General features: G+C 40.7%; 2 protein-coding genes across 2 annotated transcripts in view; both read right to left on the reverse strand.

Moving 5' to 3' along the window:
* LOC121554600 (arrestin red cell) overlaps positions 1-2,081 on the reverse strand; it is a 77,938-nt gene extending 75,857 nt beyond the window's left edge. Inside the window, exon 1 of the mRNA XM_041868239.2 lies at positions 1,795-2,081. Coding sequence (XP_041724173.1) covers positions 1,795-1,817 — 23 coding nt within the window. The 5' untranslated portion in view covers positions 1,818-2,081. The remainder of the gene's footprint in view (positions 1-1,794) is intronic.
* Positions 2,082-4,932: 2,851 nt separating this feature from the next.
* On the reverse strand, positions 4,933-14,494 carry LOC121554176 (high mobility group protein B3). The gene is made up of 5 exons (XM_041867651.2): positions 14,394-14,494; positions 11,448-11,669; positions 7,032-7,171; positions 6,561-6,735; positions 4,933-6,430 (listed from the first exon to the last, which is right to left on the reverse strand). The coding sequence occupies exons 2-5, from the start codon at positions 11,595-11,597 to the stop codon at positions 6,284-6,286; spliced, it is 612 nt and encodes a 203-aa protein (XP_041723585.1). The 5' UTR covers positions 11,598-11,669; positions 14,394-14,494; the 3' UTR covers positions 4,933-6,283.
* Between the last annotated feature and the right edge of the window lie 2,919 nt (positions 14,495-17,413).

Genomic DNA, 17,413 nt, shown 5'->3' on the forward strand with positions numbered 1-17,413 from the left:
GCCCCCTAAGGCCCGCCCATAACGCCGACCCTGGGACGGGGAGCGCAGCAGAATATCCTCAACTAGCCTAGCTAACTGGCTAGCTAACACCTGGCTATTTTAGTTTGCTTCTTTACATCGATTTGATGCAGTAAAGACAGGCATGCACTGCCAGATGGGATGCTAGATAACCTATTTACCAGTTTGTCTAACTAGCATAGTCAGTGGCTACTTTTTCTCTCCGTCACGTCACACACCACCGGCCCCTGCCCTGCTGCAGCGCGCACCATCTCTCCCTAGTCTTGCAGGCTGCACAGCAAGCAAGTGTCAAAGTTTAAACAAAGTTAGCAAAAAAACGAGTTTTTTGGCATTCCGAATATCCCCCTCCAAAATCATTATATTATTCAAATAGTGAAATTACTTAAAATGCCCATCCTTATTTTGAGTACTTGTCCTGCACACACACACACACGCAGACAGAGAGAAAAAGAAACATGAAAAAGCTTTATTTGTTTTTCTTCCTCAAAAAATAAAACAAGGTTTAATGTATTTCATACAGAGAGCGAGAGTGCGAGAGAGAGAACTTTAACTATTTGCACATCGTTACAACACTGTATATAGACATAATATGACATTTGAAATGTCTTTATTATTTTGGAACTTGTGTGAGTGTAATATTTACTCTTCACTTTTTATTGTTTATTTCACTTTTGTTTATCCATTTCACTTGCTTTGGCAATGTAAACATATGTTTCCCATGCCAATAAAGCCCCTTGAATTGAATTGAATTGAGAGAGAGAGAGAGAGAGAGGGAGGGAGGGGGGAGGGAGAGAGAGACTATTTCATATGGATCCCATTGTTCTCTCTCAGATCACATTAAATTCCAAGGCTTGACCTACCCCCACTACCACATTTGTGCGTGCATTAGAATTAAACTAGAACCATACGTCAAACCCACGTCATAGTCGGGGGTGTCACCATGCCATGATTCGGTGGCTTCGGTAAGCTAACACAGTAGGCTAACGTTACCTCTTGATTTTCACAGAAACCGCAGACAAACAGACAGACAGTCGCATGACATTTTCAGGGTAACACTTGTCCCTTTACTTGCTACTTTAAAGAGAAAGTAGCCTATGTCTATCGTCAACGAAGTGGCTACGGTATGCTAGCCTACTTGACTCTAGGTTGCGCTACATTGTAATAAGAGAGTTACAACCGTGACAATGATGCTGCCGCACACAGTGATATCATTTTTTATAAACAATGTATAAAGTCGCTGGTGGCTACAGTAGCCGAGTTCATCATTTTGTTTCAACCTGATACAATCTGTGGCTGTCTGGCGTTGGGAACTAGCAATCTAGCAGGAGTAGGCTAGAATTAATCAGATTGAGGTTAATTTCGACAGTATAGACTAACCCCTCCCTACGCGTAATTTGACAGGTACAAACGGACCCTGTGTTCTGCATTCTAGATAACTGTATCGACACAAGACCGTAGCCTAATGTGAAGTGCGAGTTTGCTTGCATATTGATGATATGTTATCGTTCAGCACTCAGAATTCTCTCTCCTCTCCATCTCTCTCCCCTGAACCAACGACATCTCCACTCATCTCAACTAACCCCCTGCTTGCTTCTTGGGGAAAGTCGACCAGTGTACTGCTTGCCTTTCCTGCCCTGTCTCTGCATTCGAATGTCCCTGCATGCGAAACCAGGCTACCCTTTCATCCTTACTATTGCCTATTTTCCAAAATGACACAAACACCACCGGAAAAAATAAAACGGCAAAAACAACCCAAGACTGATAGTTTCTCCTTACCTTGTGCCCGCCTTGTCACCCATCTTCACAGGCCCTGGGTTTCAGTGCTATTCAAGTGTAATATTAGTGTAAATCTGGACGATAGGTCTTCCTCAGTCCTCCTCTATCCTCCTCTCGGTCGTAGGATCTCCAATCGGTCTCTGTTCGGCTTGCGCAGCTCTCTGAAACTCGGTTTCCGCAGCCTACAAACGGAAACGAACCCTTCGTTTCGTCCCTCGAGCTTTGACAGTGAGCGAAATACAGAGCCCTCCCCGTCTGACAGACACCGCCTTCGACCAATCGGCTCTTCGGAATCATGAGCATCAGTGAAAGGCTAGCAGGCATAAAAGAAACGCCTGAAACTAGATCCCCTACATATTGGTCTTGACTGGACTTGACTAGAATAAAAAAAAAACTATCTGCTTTTGTATGGTTGCTGGGGACTCTGCAGAGGCTGTGAATGGACAACAAATAGGCTCAGCCCGCCCTTGCCTTTGGGACCACCAATGGAAGAAATAAATAATTGGTAGAGGGTGTGGCTTTTTGTAACAGATAAGGAGGAATCAGGGTGGGGACATGAAGCTAGGGTTAGGGTTAGGGTTGAGGTTAGGGTTAGGCTTGAAGCGGGGTGTGGACATGAAGCTAGGGTTAGGGTTGTGGTTGAGCCTAGGGTTAGGGTTGAAGCGGGGTGTGAACATGAAGCTAGGGTTAGGGTTGTGGTTGAGGCTAGGGTTAGGCTTGAAGCGGGGTGGGGACATGAAGCTAGGGTTAGGGTTGTGGTTCAGCCTAGGGTTAGGGTTGAAGCGGGTGTGAACATGAAGCTAGGGTTAGGGTTGTGGTTGAGGCTAGGGTTAGGCTTGAAGCGGGGTGTGAACATGAAGCTAGGGTTAGGGTTGTGGTTGAGGCTAGGGTTAGGCTTGAAGCGGGGTGGGGACATGAAGCTAGGGTTAGGGTTGTGGTTGAGCCTAGGGTTAGGGTTGAAGCGGGGTGTGAACATGAAGCTAGGGTTAGGGTTGTGGTTGAGGCTAGGGTTAGGCTTGAAGCGGGGTGTGAACATGAAGCTAGGGTTAGGGTTGTGGTTGAGGCTAGGGTTAGGCTTGAAGCGGGGTGTGAACATGAAGCTAGGGTTAGGGTTGATGTTGAGGCTAGGGTTAGGGTTGAAGCGGGGTGTGAACATGAAGCTAGGGTTAGGGTTGTGGTTGAGCCTAGGGTTAGGGTTGAAGCGGGGTGTGAACATGAAGCTAGGGTTAGGGTTGTGGTTGAGGCTAGGGTTAGGGTTGAAGCGGGGTGTGAACATGAAGCTAGGGTTAGGGTTGTGGTTGAGGCTAGGGTTAGGGTTGAAGCGGGGTGTGAACATGAAGCTAGGGTTAGGGTTGTGGTTGAGCCTAGGGTTAGGGTTGAAGCGGGGTGTGGACATGAAGCTAGGGTTAGGGTTGTGGGTGAGGCTAGGGTTAGGGTTGAAGCGGGGTGTGGACATGAAGCTAGGGTTAGGGTTGTGGGTGAGGCTAGGGTTAGGGTTGAAGCGGGGTGTGGACATGAAGCTAGGGTTAGGGTTGTGGGTGAGGCTAGGGTTAGGCTTGAAGCGGGGTGTGGACATGAAGCTAGGGTTAGGGTTGTGGTTGAGGCTAGGGTTAGGGTTGAAGCGGGGTGTGAACATGAAGCTAGGGTTAGGCTTGAAGCGGGATGTGGACATGAAGCTAGGGTTAGGGTTAGGGTTCATGTCCACATCCCGGTTCAACTCCAGCCTCAACCACAACCACAACCCTAACCATAACCCTAGCCTCATTTTCACATCCTGGTTCCACCCTAACCTCAACCACAATCCGAACCCTAACCCTAGAGAGAGAACCAAGGTGCCCCCACTCTCTAATTAATATAAAACAGCCTTCTAATGACCGCTTTGTAATCCAGCAGACACCATTCATATAATGCAGACCCCGTTATTAGTAATATTTCCATTATTACCATTATCCAAACGTGTCAACACTGCCTAGCAATAGATCTGTGGACCCTATAGGGAGCTATAGTCTCAAGCTGTGGCTCATGACAGGCCTTGGTTAAATAAATGTCCTGCTGGTCGACAGGTATTTCAATTGATACCCCTTGATTCTTGAAGATCATTTATAAATGCTTACAAAACCTTCATGACCTAAAGTATAAGTGCCATCATTTAGTTTTTTCACTTGAGTCTTTGTAAACGATGTATAGCTTCAAAATATCAACAACAACAAAAATATTGTCACATACGCCGAAAACAACAGGTACCTTACTGTGAAATGCTTAACTTATGAGCCCTTAACCAACAGTGCAGTTCAATAAATAGAGTTAAGAAAATACTTACTAAATAAAATAAAGTAAAAAATAAAATAAAAAGTAACAATAACGAGGCTATATACAGGGGGTACAGGTTAGTCGAGGTAATTTGTACATGTAGGTGGGGTAAAGTGACTATGCATAGATAATAAACAGTGAGTAGCAGCAGTGTAAAAACAAAGGGGGGGTTCAACGTAAATTAATTGATTAATTAGCAAGGATCTGTTTGAATATTATGTTGTGTGTCAGTCAGATATGTTATGTTGAGTTGTTATGGAGTCAAAGTCAGGTAAATGACCAGCAAGATGAATAATTATTCTAAGACTAAAGTAAAGAGTTCAATCATTCTAGGAGTAAAGAGTTCAATCATTCTTCTAGGAGTAAAGTACAGAGTTCAATCATTCTTCTAAGACTAAAGGAAAGAGTTCAATCATTCTAGGAGTACAGAGTTCAATCATTTTTCTAAGACTAAAGTAAAGAGTTCAATCATTCTAAGAGTAAAGTAAAGAGTTCAATCATTCTAAGAGTAAAGTAAAGAGTTCAATCATTCTAAGAGTAAAGTAAAGAGTTCAATCACTCTAAGAGTAAAGTAAAGAGTTCAATCATTCTAAGAGTAAAGTAAAGAGTTCAATCATTCTAAGAGTAAAGTAAAGAGTTCAATGGGAAATTGATGTTCTCTTTATTGCAGATCTACTTTTAGTTATAATAATATTCAGACATCTTGTTTAATAATGATGACATGTGTTTGGGGGGTTTCACATGACAAGATGAGTGCGGAGCAAATTTACAAGGATTCGGTGAGACTTTTAAGCAGCAAAATGAAAATCATTAATACGTAACACCATGTGTAAAAATGTCATACTTTAATAATAATTCCAAACATAGCTTTTTCTAAACATACAAATAAGAAAAAATCTTAGATACAGATAAGTACAGGTTTATTTTCTTCAATAGTCGTGCTTTTTCACTGTGTCGTTTTTTTTTTTTCACTGTGAGACATCTTACAACGACGAACGGTTAATAGTAAAAATGCACTTAGCCAAAAAGGAAATTATAGTTTCCATTATATACTGTTGGTTGGATGGTTTCCATCCTCCTCTGTTTCAAAGGTGCGAATCTTAACTTTCACTTAAGTCAAATGTTCACTTTGTCTCCATTGACATCAATACATGACTAAGTGAATATGTGACTTTAGTGGAAGTTACGAAATGACCCTAAACCATAGTATTAAATGACTGTTGGCCAGCATACACTAGCTAACCAGCCACCACTGCTTGTTTACATGGGAGGCTGTTGAACTGGGAGTTAAGATTTTCACCATGGCAACACTTCCTGGTGCAACAACCAACACACAGCTACACAAACAGCCACCTATATTCAACAACACCAACCCTACTAGATATGTGCAATCAGAAATCACCTTACATCTGGAGGCCTCAGAAAAATAAAAATAGTCATAAAAATAAAAACTGGAGAAAAAAAACATGGACTAAAGTCTAAGTCAACCATATACAGCAACACACCACCTTTTTTTAAAGCAAAGTCCCAAATGGCGCCCTATTCCCTATATAGTGCACTACTTTTGACCAGAGCTCTATGGGATTCCCTATAGGCCCTAGTCAAAAGTAGTGCACTGTATAAGGAATAGGGTGTCATTTGGGACGTATCGCCAAAAACAAAAAAGTGTTTATATATACCGCAATGCTACCACTGGTTTTAAATGCTTCTCTGTTGAATTGATATACACCCTGTTATAGAGACAATGCTAGGAGGGTTTTGAGGAAGACACTGGACAGTGCTGGTGACACACACACGTGAGCATGAGCGCGCACACACACACAGCTGTTGGGGGGGTGGGGGGATTATTAGGGATCTGCTTTGAGTTCAATCACAGTTGCCATAGTAACATACAGTCTCAACATCTTAACTTGACACAATGTACATAGAGAACTTTACAGAAGCAGTTAACACAAAATCAACATAGTGACAACATCAAAACAACAAAGAGTTGGAGGGAGAGAATAGAAGGGGGGGGGGGGCAGGGCGCGGAGCAATGTCATTAAGGAACATACAAATTTCACCTGTGTTTCTTCTTAACCCTACAAATCGCATTTCAAACTGGAAAGAAAAACGCATTACTTAATAATCATCATTAACTTCATCATCATCATAAAACACAAAACAGAACGTATTCGATCTACTCGTCATCCTCATCCTCCTCCTCCTCATCTTCCTCATCGTCATCATCATCGTCATCCATATTACTCTTCATCATGGGTTTAGGGGCCATCGCCATGTTCGGAACTCCCACCTTGCCTTTACCGGACTTATAGTCAGCAACGTCCTGGGGGGAGAGAGGGAGAGAGAGAGAGATAGGGAGAGCGAGTTTGAGTTTGTTGATCAGGTAGGGCTTTTTGTGTGCATGCGTGTGTGTGTGTGTGTGTGTGATACAATACACAGGTAAGTTGGTTTACCTTCTGGTATTTGTCTTTGAGTTTGTTGGCCTTGATCAGGTAGGGCTGTTTGGTGACATCAGTCAGGTTGTTCCACTGCTCCCCCAGTTTTTTGGCCACGTCCCCGATGCCCAGGCTGGGGTGCTGGGCCTTGATCTTGGGCCGGTGGTCCCCACAGAAGATGAAGAAACCAGAGCTGTGGAGAAAGGAAGGAATTATTATTATATTTATTATTATGATTTGTGTCGTGATGTCTGATGTGTGTATTGATTATACCCTGATGAAGACAGCTTGTCTGTCCAAACGTTGGTTATTAGGTTATTAAATTATTGTATCTGAGCTCCTCGAGTGTGAGGATCTCCTTTTATTTTTAATCTACTGATACACTTACCAAAAACAAAACATGAGTGATGGAGTGTGTGTATTTGTGTGTCTGTCTGTGCATGACTCCATCCATGTATATGTGTGCCAGTCTGTGTGTGTGGTACGTACGAGGGCCTCTTTGGTGCGTTGGGGTCCTTCTTCCTTCCCTTCTTGCCTCCAGGGGCGAAGTGCACCATCTCGTTGTCGTAACGCACCTTATCCTGCTTCGCCATGTCGTCAAACTTCCCCTTTTCCTTACCAGACATCGTCTGAAAAAAAATCACAACATTTACACCACTTAAAACATACCCACCAATAGACTTTGTACAGATGGACACATGGGCAGTGTTCGTTAGGTACCATACGGAAAAAAGGATTCAAACAGAGGTCTATGCAAGGCCGCCTAATTGTCATTTACAGTTTTTCTCCATTGGTTTGGCTCATTTCTTGAAACAGAAATTACATTCTCAAAACTACATGGACAAACCTCCAAACCACTTGGCAATTGTTCACAACAGAATTGAATTTCTCATTCATTTCATCAAATTGCAAATGTCTAAGTACATGTCTCAATGTCTCAGTACATCTTTGCAAATGATTAAGTACAGGTAGCCTACATTTAGCACAATTTCCAAGTGAATAGATCTTGTTGATCTAAACTGATTGTTGATTCTCAGTCTAATGGTTGTTCGCTCCAAAACGTGTCAGCGTCATTTCATTGTATAAGTCATCACATGCACAATAGTCTGTTCAATTGTCAAAATTAGTCAAGAACATAATACCATGAATACCATATATGAATCCCTTGGAACATTTGATAAATTTATTACAGCAATTGACAGTCAGGTGAAACTAGAACTTGACTAACGAAGGAGGAGTTTCACACATCTCAGATGACCAATCAAACAGTATGTTTAGTTACCTGACAGGTGCTGTCCATGACTGTGAATGCTGCCAAACATGTATGTAAAGAGCTTGACCATGCAGGACCAGTACAATTTCTGAACATGGAGGCACCTGGCCAAGTAAATGAACAAGGGCAACTGCCTGCTCGAGGAAGAGGAAGAAGAAGAAGAGGAGGAGGAGGAGTAAGGGTGCGTGGTGGTGGAATAGGGGGAAGAGGCCGAGGAGCACGAAGACACCATGCTGTCCCGGATGAAATTCGGGCCACAATTATAGACCATGTCATCAACCATGGCCTCACAATGGCGGAGGCAGGTCGCCGAGTGCAGCCTAATGTGCCTCGCTCAACAGTCTCTCCATCATCCAAACCTTTCGCAGGGAAAACAGGTATGTAGTCAGTCAATGATGGAATTATATGTTGTATAGGACAGGACACTGTGCATAGAGCAAGAAATATATTTATTTACATATTTACCTATTCATTTAGTGTGTGTGTGTGATAGGCCTACAGTAATATCTTACCTCAATGGGATGTTATGATACTAAAAATGACAAGAAAAACATTGGAGAAAATAAACTATGGAATAGTTTATTTTCTACAGTATTGATGATACAGTTTACAGTAGTATTCCAGTCACTGTGCAGTGATGCATTAGAATTGTGGTAAAGTTACTGTAAGTAAAACAACAATACAATTACATAGGTAACTCATTCTGTAAGGAATACATAAGGTATACATTACGAATGGAGTGTTGTCCTTTGACTTCTATATCTAGGATTGGACGACAACCTTGCACAGGTGGCAGAGGAAAACTTCTCAATGAACAACAAGAACAAGAGATCTGTAACATGGTGATGGCAAATAATGCCATCACATTGAGACAGATCCGCGCTGCAATCCTACAAGACAATGCCATATTCCAAAATGTCAACTCTATAAGCATCTCCACAATAGACCGGATATTGAAGAAGCATCAGATGACAATGAAGCAAATTTACAGGGTACCATTTGAGAGGAACTCTGATAGAGTGAAAGAGCTGCGGTACCAGTATGTACATGTAAGTCAGTTACTGGTTGTCCATCATTATAACATTTTTACAATTAAGCAGTGGTTCCCAAACTTTTTTGGCTTCAGTACCCACTTTACCTGATTTGTGTATCCAGGTAATCCAGGTATGGAAGTATTTGATTTATCTGACTTCAACATTTCGCCTAAAAACTGCAGCTTACTGTATGATGCAATTATCATTATAATCCTTATTTTGAAGAATATAACATACAATAAGAAAAGGGGTCAAAGAGCTGCAATTAGTGCCTCCCATGTAAATCTATCTAATACTGTGGGTTTTACTGTAACATTTCAGTAAGTCTAGTCATTGATGATTTCCCCCTCCCCTTTCTGTCAAATACCCCCTGTAGTACCTCTGCATAGGGGTACATGTACCCAGGTTTGGAACCACTGGAGTAGTGGCCAGTAGTATATTGAACTTGTGGAGAACATAGAACATTCCTATGTAATTGTCTGTAACTGTAGTGTATGACTCTTCTGTATGACTGATTTGATGTTTTCTTTTTTACGCTATTGTAGAGAATAATGGCATTGGAAGGAAACGAGACCCATCACATCCTCGTGTTTGTGGATGAAGCTGGCTTCAACCTGGCCAAGGGCCGAAGACGTGGCGTAATATTATTGGCCACCGGGCCATGGTGGATGTCCCAGGCCAGCGAGGGGGCAATATAACTATGTGTGCTGCCATATCGGAGAATGGTGTGGCCACTCACATCCCCAGTCTTGGCCCATACAATACACAGAAGCTCCTCATCTTCTTGGACCGCCTTCATGTTGATTTGATCCCTGAAAATGAGAGCGGTCTCGTAGGGCCTCACCTACCACAATATGTCATTGTATGGGACAATGTGAATTTCCACCGTGGCCCGCTCATCAGGGCCTGGTTCACTACTCATCCAAGGATGGTCATGGTGTTCCTACCACCTTACTCTCCTTTCCTCAGTCCTATTGAGGAGTATTTCTCCGCTTGGAGGTGGAGAGTGTATGAGCATCGGGCTCAAGATCAGAGGTCCCTGCTCCATGCAATGGACGCTGCGTGTGAGGATATTACAGGAGATCAGTGTAGGGGATGGTTGCGACATGCACGCCGTTTCTTCCCCTCGTTGCATCGCAAGGGAGAATATACGCTGTGATGTGGACGAGAATCTGTGGCCAGACAGACAGCAGCGTGTGGATGGCCAGGAGGGTGAGGACAGCGACCAGTGAAGAACTGTTAGTTGTGAAACTCCAGCTTTATTTACAGCACTGTAGGCTGCATATAATTTTCATTGTTTTTTGTTTGTGTGTTTATATTACAGTATATTATGCTGTATACATTTTCTTTTTACTCTGATGTATGGAAGTTACTTTATGTGTGTGAATGATAATGGTTACAATTTCCTTGGCAGTATGAGTGCAATGTGTGATGTCAAACCTTGGAGGCTACTCTTACCCTAAAATCCTATTTATTTTTTTCAGTTTTATACACAATTGTATTCTGTTAGCTAGACAGAAAACAGTACAGTAACCATTGTCAATGAAGGGCTGGGCTAAGACTGAAAGGTGGACATGAGGGATATTTCAATGGTCCTCTGCCATAGTGACAAAACATCTAAACATTTTGACTTGCAGTGCTTACACAATGCCAAAGGGACGAAGCATTTTGGGGGCACTGACTGTTTAAATGAGAAGGAAATTTAGTTTTGACACATGCGTGAACTGTTTTGGGAGAGGTATGAGCTTTTGCAGGTGAACCATGGTGTTGTGCCGAACCATCCACGTTATTTTGGCTAAAGCACCAAGAGTGTTGAGAACGTCCGGTCTGTTTCAAGAAATGAGCCAAAGCAATTGAGAAGGATCTTTGCCATTTTCGTGGCACTGACTCCTTATATGGGAAAGGAATTTAGTTTTGAAGCATGAGTGAACAGTTTTAGGAGAGATATGAGCTTTTGCAAGTGAGCTATAGTGTTGTGCTGAACTGTAAGACTGTTTTGCCAAATGATCTTAGAGTTTTGAGAATGTAATTTCTGTTTCAAGAAATGAGCCAAACCAATGGAGAAAAACTGTAATATAAGAAGTCAGCATGATATGTGGTCTTGTTGCGCCACCTGCAGTAAGGAATATGTAACCGCTCCAAGTTAACAAATAACTTGCCGTTCTTCACTTGGAAGCTTTAGGCTACCACCCCATTTGTCCTTTAGGGGAACAATAGATTTGGCAGCCAAAAATGTATTGAATTGAATTTGGTTAAAATCAATTCAATTAACTTGAGCTCTGTTGCAATAACCATTTGCGCGGGCTGCGTAGTGTGATGTGAAGTATTGGCCAAGTACACTATGCAGCATGCTGGTGGGGATATTGTGATAATAATCTTAATCTCACCATCCCCATAATCTCATCTCTATAACTAAATAAGATGTATAAATAAGTACATCAATTAAGAAATAGTAAATAAATAAGCTGTGAAAATAATTTATTCATAAAGGACATTATATGTCACCAATCAATCAATCAACTTCATCATGATAACTAAGTAATAATTGTATTAATTTTCCTTGAGGGATCAATAAAGTATCCATCCATCCATTCTCACCTTCCATCTTCCGGAGCACTTCTTGGAGAACTCAGAGAAGTTGACAGGTATCTCAGGGGTCTTCTTCTTGTGCTCCTCACGGCAGGTCTGAACGAAGTAGGCGTAGGAGGACATCTTGCCTTTGGGCTTCCCTGGAGTGCCTTTAGCCATCCTGGTCACTGGGCGGGGTCTAGCAGCGGTCTGGAACTCGTTGATTGGTTAATTGGTTGATTGGGTCAGTATCTGGTGAGAGTGGAGAGAAGATGGAAATGGGTTAATTCAATGATGTGGTTTGATTTTCTTCTGGGAAAGTGAATCTGTATACTATCTATCACATTGACCATGGCATGTTCATTTTAATGAATATTTCAATAAATGTTTGATGTCATTTGTAACTGGAGAGTCAAACACAATTCATGTTGGAGACTAACTGTGGTCTTTATTGACAAATTAATTCAGACATAAATTTGATTACACAACACCAAACAGATTAATTTAACATCATTGACATCTGGTGATAGTCAACTTCACATTAACGGCAAGACACCTTGATGACACAGTGCTTCGAACACCTCCCTCCAAAGACCACTCAAGCCATGAACTTTACAACCCTCTCATTACCTTATAACTCATGAATGATGTTGTTGTTTTCTAAATTGCTTGTCTTTTTGTGTGTTGCTTTAAAGCGCTTTGAGATTTTTTATATAATGAAAAGTGCTATAAAAGGTGAATAAATTATTATTATTATGGTAGGTGGTGGAACCATAGAAGGGAACAAGGGAGAATGAGTTCTAGAATAAGAATCAGTTCTAGAATTAGAATGAATTCTAATTAGCTCTACAATAAGAATTGGTTGGAATTAATTATTTGCATTCTGTAGTTGTGACACGGGAGAAGACGTGGCCGATTGGCCAAGGAGTCTTAGAATAAGGAACATTGGGATTTAAGGAAATTTGATGGAATTAAGGAAATGTGGCTATGAGACTGTGTGCTGTTGTAATGTCTGTTTTTGATTTGTTTTTATGTTGTACAAAGTATTTATTATGTAATTACAATGGAATACGCTTTGGATAAGAGCGTCTGCTAAATTATGTAAATGTAAATGAATACCAATACATTATTCAAAGTGTAAGGTTTTTCTTTTCATTTCTTAAAAATACTTAAAATGATTTAACTAGGCTATTTGAGAAATGTCATTCTTAGGAATGTGAATTGATACTTAGATATAAATTCAATTTTGGAAAATAATCGAATTCTAATCTACAAAGTAAATTAGCATTTTTACAAAACACCTCCCATTAAAAATCTCAATCTAATAAGGAGCCCCCACCATATTCTCCCCTCGCCACCGCCCATCTCCTTGTCATTAGCCATTTTCTGCCTTTTATTTTCATATTTTTTAGCTCTCTAAACTTTACTCCATTGCATCCAACGCAACGCGAACTCTACTTTCTTCATACAAGCTATTGTATAGCGAGCGCTCCGACTCTAGTTACAATGTTGCGATAGAATGAGAATCTTCAACTACACATACAGAGAAAAACAGAGAGGTCATCAACGCGAATTATTCATCTTCCATTTTGTGAAATGCGTCCTCATGAGAGAAACTCCTGTTTATTTTCCACCTTCTTGCCTATTTCGATCTTACTTTGCCAAAAATGTTATTACTTTTTCGGCTTTTAATTCGCCGCTCCGTACGGTAGCTTTCAGTCCCAGTTCATAGCGCCTAGTATTGGGTAGTGTGGCTGCTATACAGGCGAGGAGAGATTGCTGTTCTTTGCTGGAGCTCCCATTGAATAAAATGGCTTCTGTAGAGCGAGGGGAAGGCTTATGGGGTTGACTATGTAACAAAGCGATACACACCCCCCTCCGGTTCCAAGAGCTATAACGACTAAATGTGACCGTTAATTAAAAACAAAACAACGTAGTCAGATAAAACAAAGACTGTTCTTTTTATTTGGGTTAAAATATAAAAACTGCCATTTCGTATTTCGTGACATTTCACTGTTTTCTGAAGTTATACCCCTGACTGTCGCTTGGTGCATTGCTCTCTCAGTAACAAAGACAGTGCGCCAGCCATCCTGTTGAAAGCGAGAAGTTGCGAAAATGAATAAAAAGGGGTAAAATAAAAATCCTTTAATGCAGAAAGTTAGAGATAAACATTTCGAATGGAAAACGAAAAAGTGCAGTATTTTTCGTCCGTAGGTAATTTGTTTTTCTCCAACAATTTCGCGTCCCTTCTCTGCGTTAGCGCTGCCTCTCCTCAATGGTTTAAATCGCCAGCCATTTTACTACATGGTGAGAGCAATCATTTGACTAAGGGCGATAACAAATCTCAAAAACAGCTTTTGGACGATGACATTCACATTATCTTTACATTGTTGAATAGAGATAAAAGAGTTCAGCGGAAAACAAACGTTTATTCTGAAAATGTACGATTATTTATGTAGATGACATCGAAATGGGGTCGCAATAGAAGGACAGTGTTATTCGTAGACAGGCTATAGCCAGCCATATTCACAGTGTTACACACAGCAGCGATGCGTGAGGAATAGAAGCCTCAGAAAATTACAGTTTAATAACTTTTGGTTACTTTAAAAATCAGGAAAAAACAGAGTCCACGAGACAACAGTGACATATTCATTTTCTTTATGGTAAATGACCGTGTAAACAATATTAAAATAGATCGAGACCATTTTCAGCAGATTTCTGTCGATAACCCAATAAATCACACATTATGTGGAGAAAAATTATCAAATACTATTTGACTGCAAGATGAATAACATCTAAACACATTTAAACTATAATTGCACTAAAATACCACATAAATACGTAACAATAACATAATCTCACTTCAAATGATTAAAATAATCATATCATTTAACACAAGTAAATATTATAAATTATTCAAATGGGTGGTAGTAAGAAAAGAATGTAATGTTATTCTTGTTATAACAAGTAACGTACCTGTATTGTTAAGCAGCAGTCAAGTCAGTGTGTTTTCTGGAATCCTACAGTCTCGCCTTTCTCCTGTCTTCTCTATCCTAATGTAGACAGCCTCGCGCTAGCTCAATACGAGAACGGCCTGATTGGCTAGCGGCCGGGTCAGTTCAAAACAGCCTCCCAAACTGCTGATTGGACGCTGCTCTACACACGTTACGGATTTCTCGTTGGTGATTGGTCGACAAGGAGGCCTTGTCATACCCACGCCTTTGAAAAGAGCCGCTGAGAAAAGTTTCAGAGTAGTTTAAAGAGAAGTTCATTGGGTGAGGATGGATGGCTGTGTGTGCAGCAGTACACATGGGTACGGTTTGTATGCTAACATATAGAGGTTCAATTGGATATGTTTTTAGACATTATAAAACAGCTTTCTTTCTCAGGTGAAAGGTTAAGATAGGACACTAGGCTACAGATACAGATCTGTGAACACCTGTCAAGTCATTGCACTCATAAGGGATGGATATTCCTAATAAAATAATTCATTTCACTACAGTTTTGTATTCGACCTTATATGTAGTAAGAAAATGTATAGTGTATTAGAGTTGGTAGGTCTATAGATTATTTCAATAGTCACTGTTGGATAATTACCATGTTACCATTTGAGTTAGATGGTGGCTACATATATTTCTAATTCATTTGAGACTGAAACCTGCAGATCTTCAGAACAGAATGTGATCTTTTGAGGAGAATGATCAGAATAACTTTTGAGTGAACTATCCCTTGAAAGGAGGTTAGTTTGTGGATTTTTATCCTTGACATTTTAATCAGAGATTGATTTCAACATGGCAACCAGTGTTTAAACTATCAAGCCAATCCATTACATTAATTGATCGTTAATAAATCCTGGGATGATATGAAAACCAGCAGGACTTATGCCCTCAAGGACTGGGGTTGTCTCTCTCTTTTTTAAGACCTATTTTAGATACATCTTTTCATATTATTTCATTTTTCTTGTTTCAGGACAAAACAATTATCCAGTTATTCTGAAGCCAAACTGAAAGCACGATTACCGACGTGATTATCAAGATGTTGAGCAATGAGCGTTGACCAATCGTCCTCCTAGGGAGCTACCCTCCTGCAGGTGTGTTGTCGTATGGCTGGAGCAAAAGCCTGTGTAAACTACCAGGTAGATCTCAAGGAGGAGGGGGCTTGCTTGGAATTGAAGAAATGTGTGGAAGGTCCCGGTTGGTCCCCAAGAACCAGTTTGAGACACTGACTGTGGTAATTGAACAAATCAAAGCAGAAAACAATGATATCTGATGTTCATTACCCAATGGGAAAATAAAGTTGTTCTATTCTATTGTTAGAATGCATCTTAGCCTATGCACAGCAATAAACCAACCACCTCTGCTTCATGGTGGAGGAGACCCAAACAGGATTTGAGCCCCAAGTCGGCTGAATGGCACCCATCCAACTCCTCACTTAGCTTAATGTATTTTGGGCCTAGTTCCATTTCCAAAAACGTGTGCCTTCTGTCCTTTTACCTCTTTACCTTGGATCACTTGTTCCCTTGTGCCAATAGTGCAGCAGAACCAGCCCCTGGACTCTCAGAGCAGGGCTCTGGGTATATAGGTGGTGCTGAACATCCTCAGTATAGAGGCCTGTTGGGGTGTAGCCTCCTGGGTTTCACACCTCACCTTTACGTCTTGACTCTTTCTACTTGTTTTTAAGGCATCATGTTACTTGTATTTTCATTGGTCCTGTTAATGCTTATGAAGAATAAATACATAAATAAATTCATACAAATAGGTAGTAGGTAACTGATGAGACACATTTATTTTGGGCCAAATCATTGCATTGGAGTTCATAGAAAATTATTTAAAATGTTGTCAATTAATATCAGAAGAAAGAATGATGGTCACATGTCTGAAGTGAGTTTGGAACCTTTACGTTAGAAGAGATAGTAATGAATGATCGAAGGAATTGATCAATCAATTGAATTGGATCAATCAGTCAAATCAATGTGAGGGATCAAGCTGAATCATCAGACTTTGTTGTGATTTTAGTCTGGGGATTTAATGATGTTTTGAGGTAACAATGTTATGATTTAATGATGTTTTGAAGTAACAATGTTATGATTTAATGATGTTTTGAGATAACAATGTTATGATTTAATGATGTTTTGAAGTAACAATGTTATGATTTAATGATGTTTTGAGGTAACAATGTTATGATTTAATGATGTTATTTTATAACCGACAAATACATGGTAGCCTATATCAAACTAATTCCCCCTGGGAAATGTATAAAGTAGCCTATATTTATTCCATTCTAAGGCATATGATCAAGCTGTGAGACAGGGACAGACAGATACTTGTCAGGACTGATCTATCAATAGACCATTCAGGAAAAGGAAAAAATGCAACCAGACAGTGAGTCAGAACAGCTTCCTCCTCACTCTCCCTTTCTTTCAACAGTTCATTTTAACCTATTCTATTCTATTCTATTCTATTCTATTCTATTCCATTCTATTCTATTCCATTCCAGCACGTCTATTTCATTCTGATTTCAATGTTGGTCTAATATGGCTATCTCTTGCCCGAATAAGCTACTATAGCCAACTGAAGGTCATTATGTAATTATGCGTGCATTACGATCTCATATGAACAACAGTCTGTCAATTGAGGCCTCTGAGGTTATCCCCTACTCATCACCCAACGCCTCTGGCTAAGCAGCTGTCGTCTGTAGCTGTAGTGTAATTGTAATGGGGCGGCAGGTAGCCTAGCGTTTAAGAGCATCGGGACAATAACCGAAAGGTCGCTGGTTTGAATCCACGAGTCAACTAGGTGAAAAATCTGTCGATGTGCCCATGAGCAAGGCACTTAACCCTAATTGCTCTTGATAAGAGCGTCAGCTAAATTACTAAAATGTAAATTGAACTTCTACATCATGCATTATATTACACACCCTTTAGAGGCCAATATGGTACAACCTTATTATTCATCATAGAGATTATGGAATGGGAAATAACTGTATTTAAATCACAA

This window comes from Coregonus clupeaformis, chromosome 39 (genome assembly GCF_020615455.1).
Source record: "Coregonus clupeaformis isolate EN_2021a chromosome 39, ASM2061545v1, whole genome shotgun sequence".
In the NCBI taxonomy this organism is placed as follows: Eukaryota; Metazoa; Chordata; class Actinopteri; order Salmoniformes; family Salmonidae; genus Coregonus; species Coregonus clupeaformis.

What these genes read in the sequence shown, in the direction of transcription:
- LOC121554176 (XM_041867651.2), bottom strand. Translation starts at nt 11,597, where the DNA reads ATGGCTAAAGGCACTCCAGGGAAGCCCAAAGGCAAGATGTCCTCCTAC. An exon ending in AGTGCTCCGGAAGATGGAAG is followed by an intron (nt 7,172 to 11,447) that starts GTGAGAATGGAT and finishes ATTTTTTTTCAG; the next exon opens with ACGATGTCTGGTAAGGAAAA. An exon ending in AACGCACCAAAGAGGCCCTC is followed by an intron (nt 6,736 to 7,031) that starts GTACGTACCACA and finishes CTTTCTCCACAG; the next exon opens with CTCTGGTTTCTTCATCTTCT.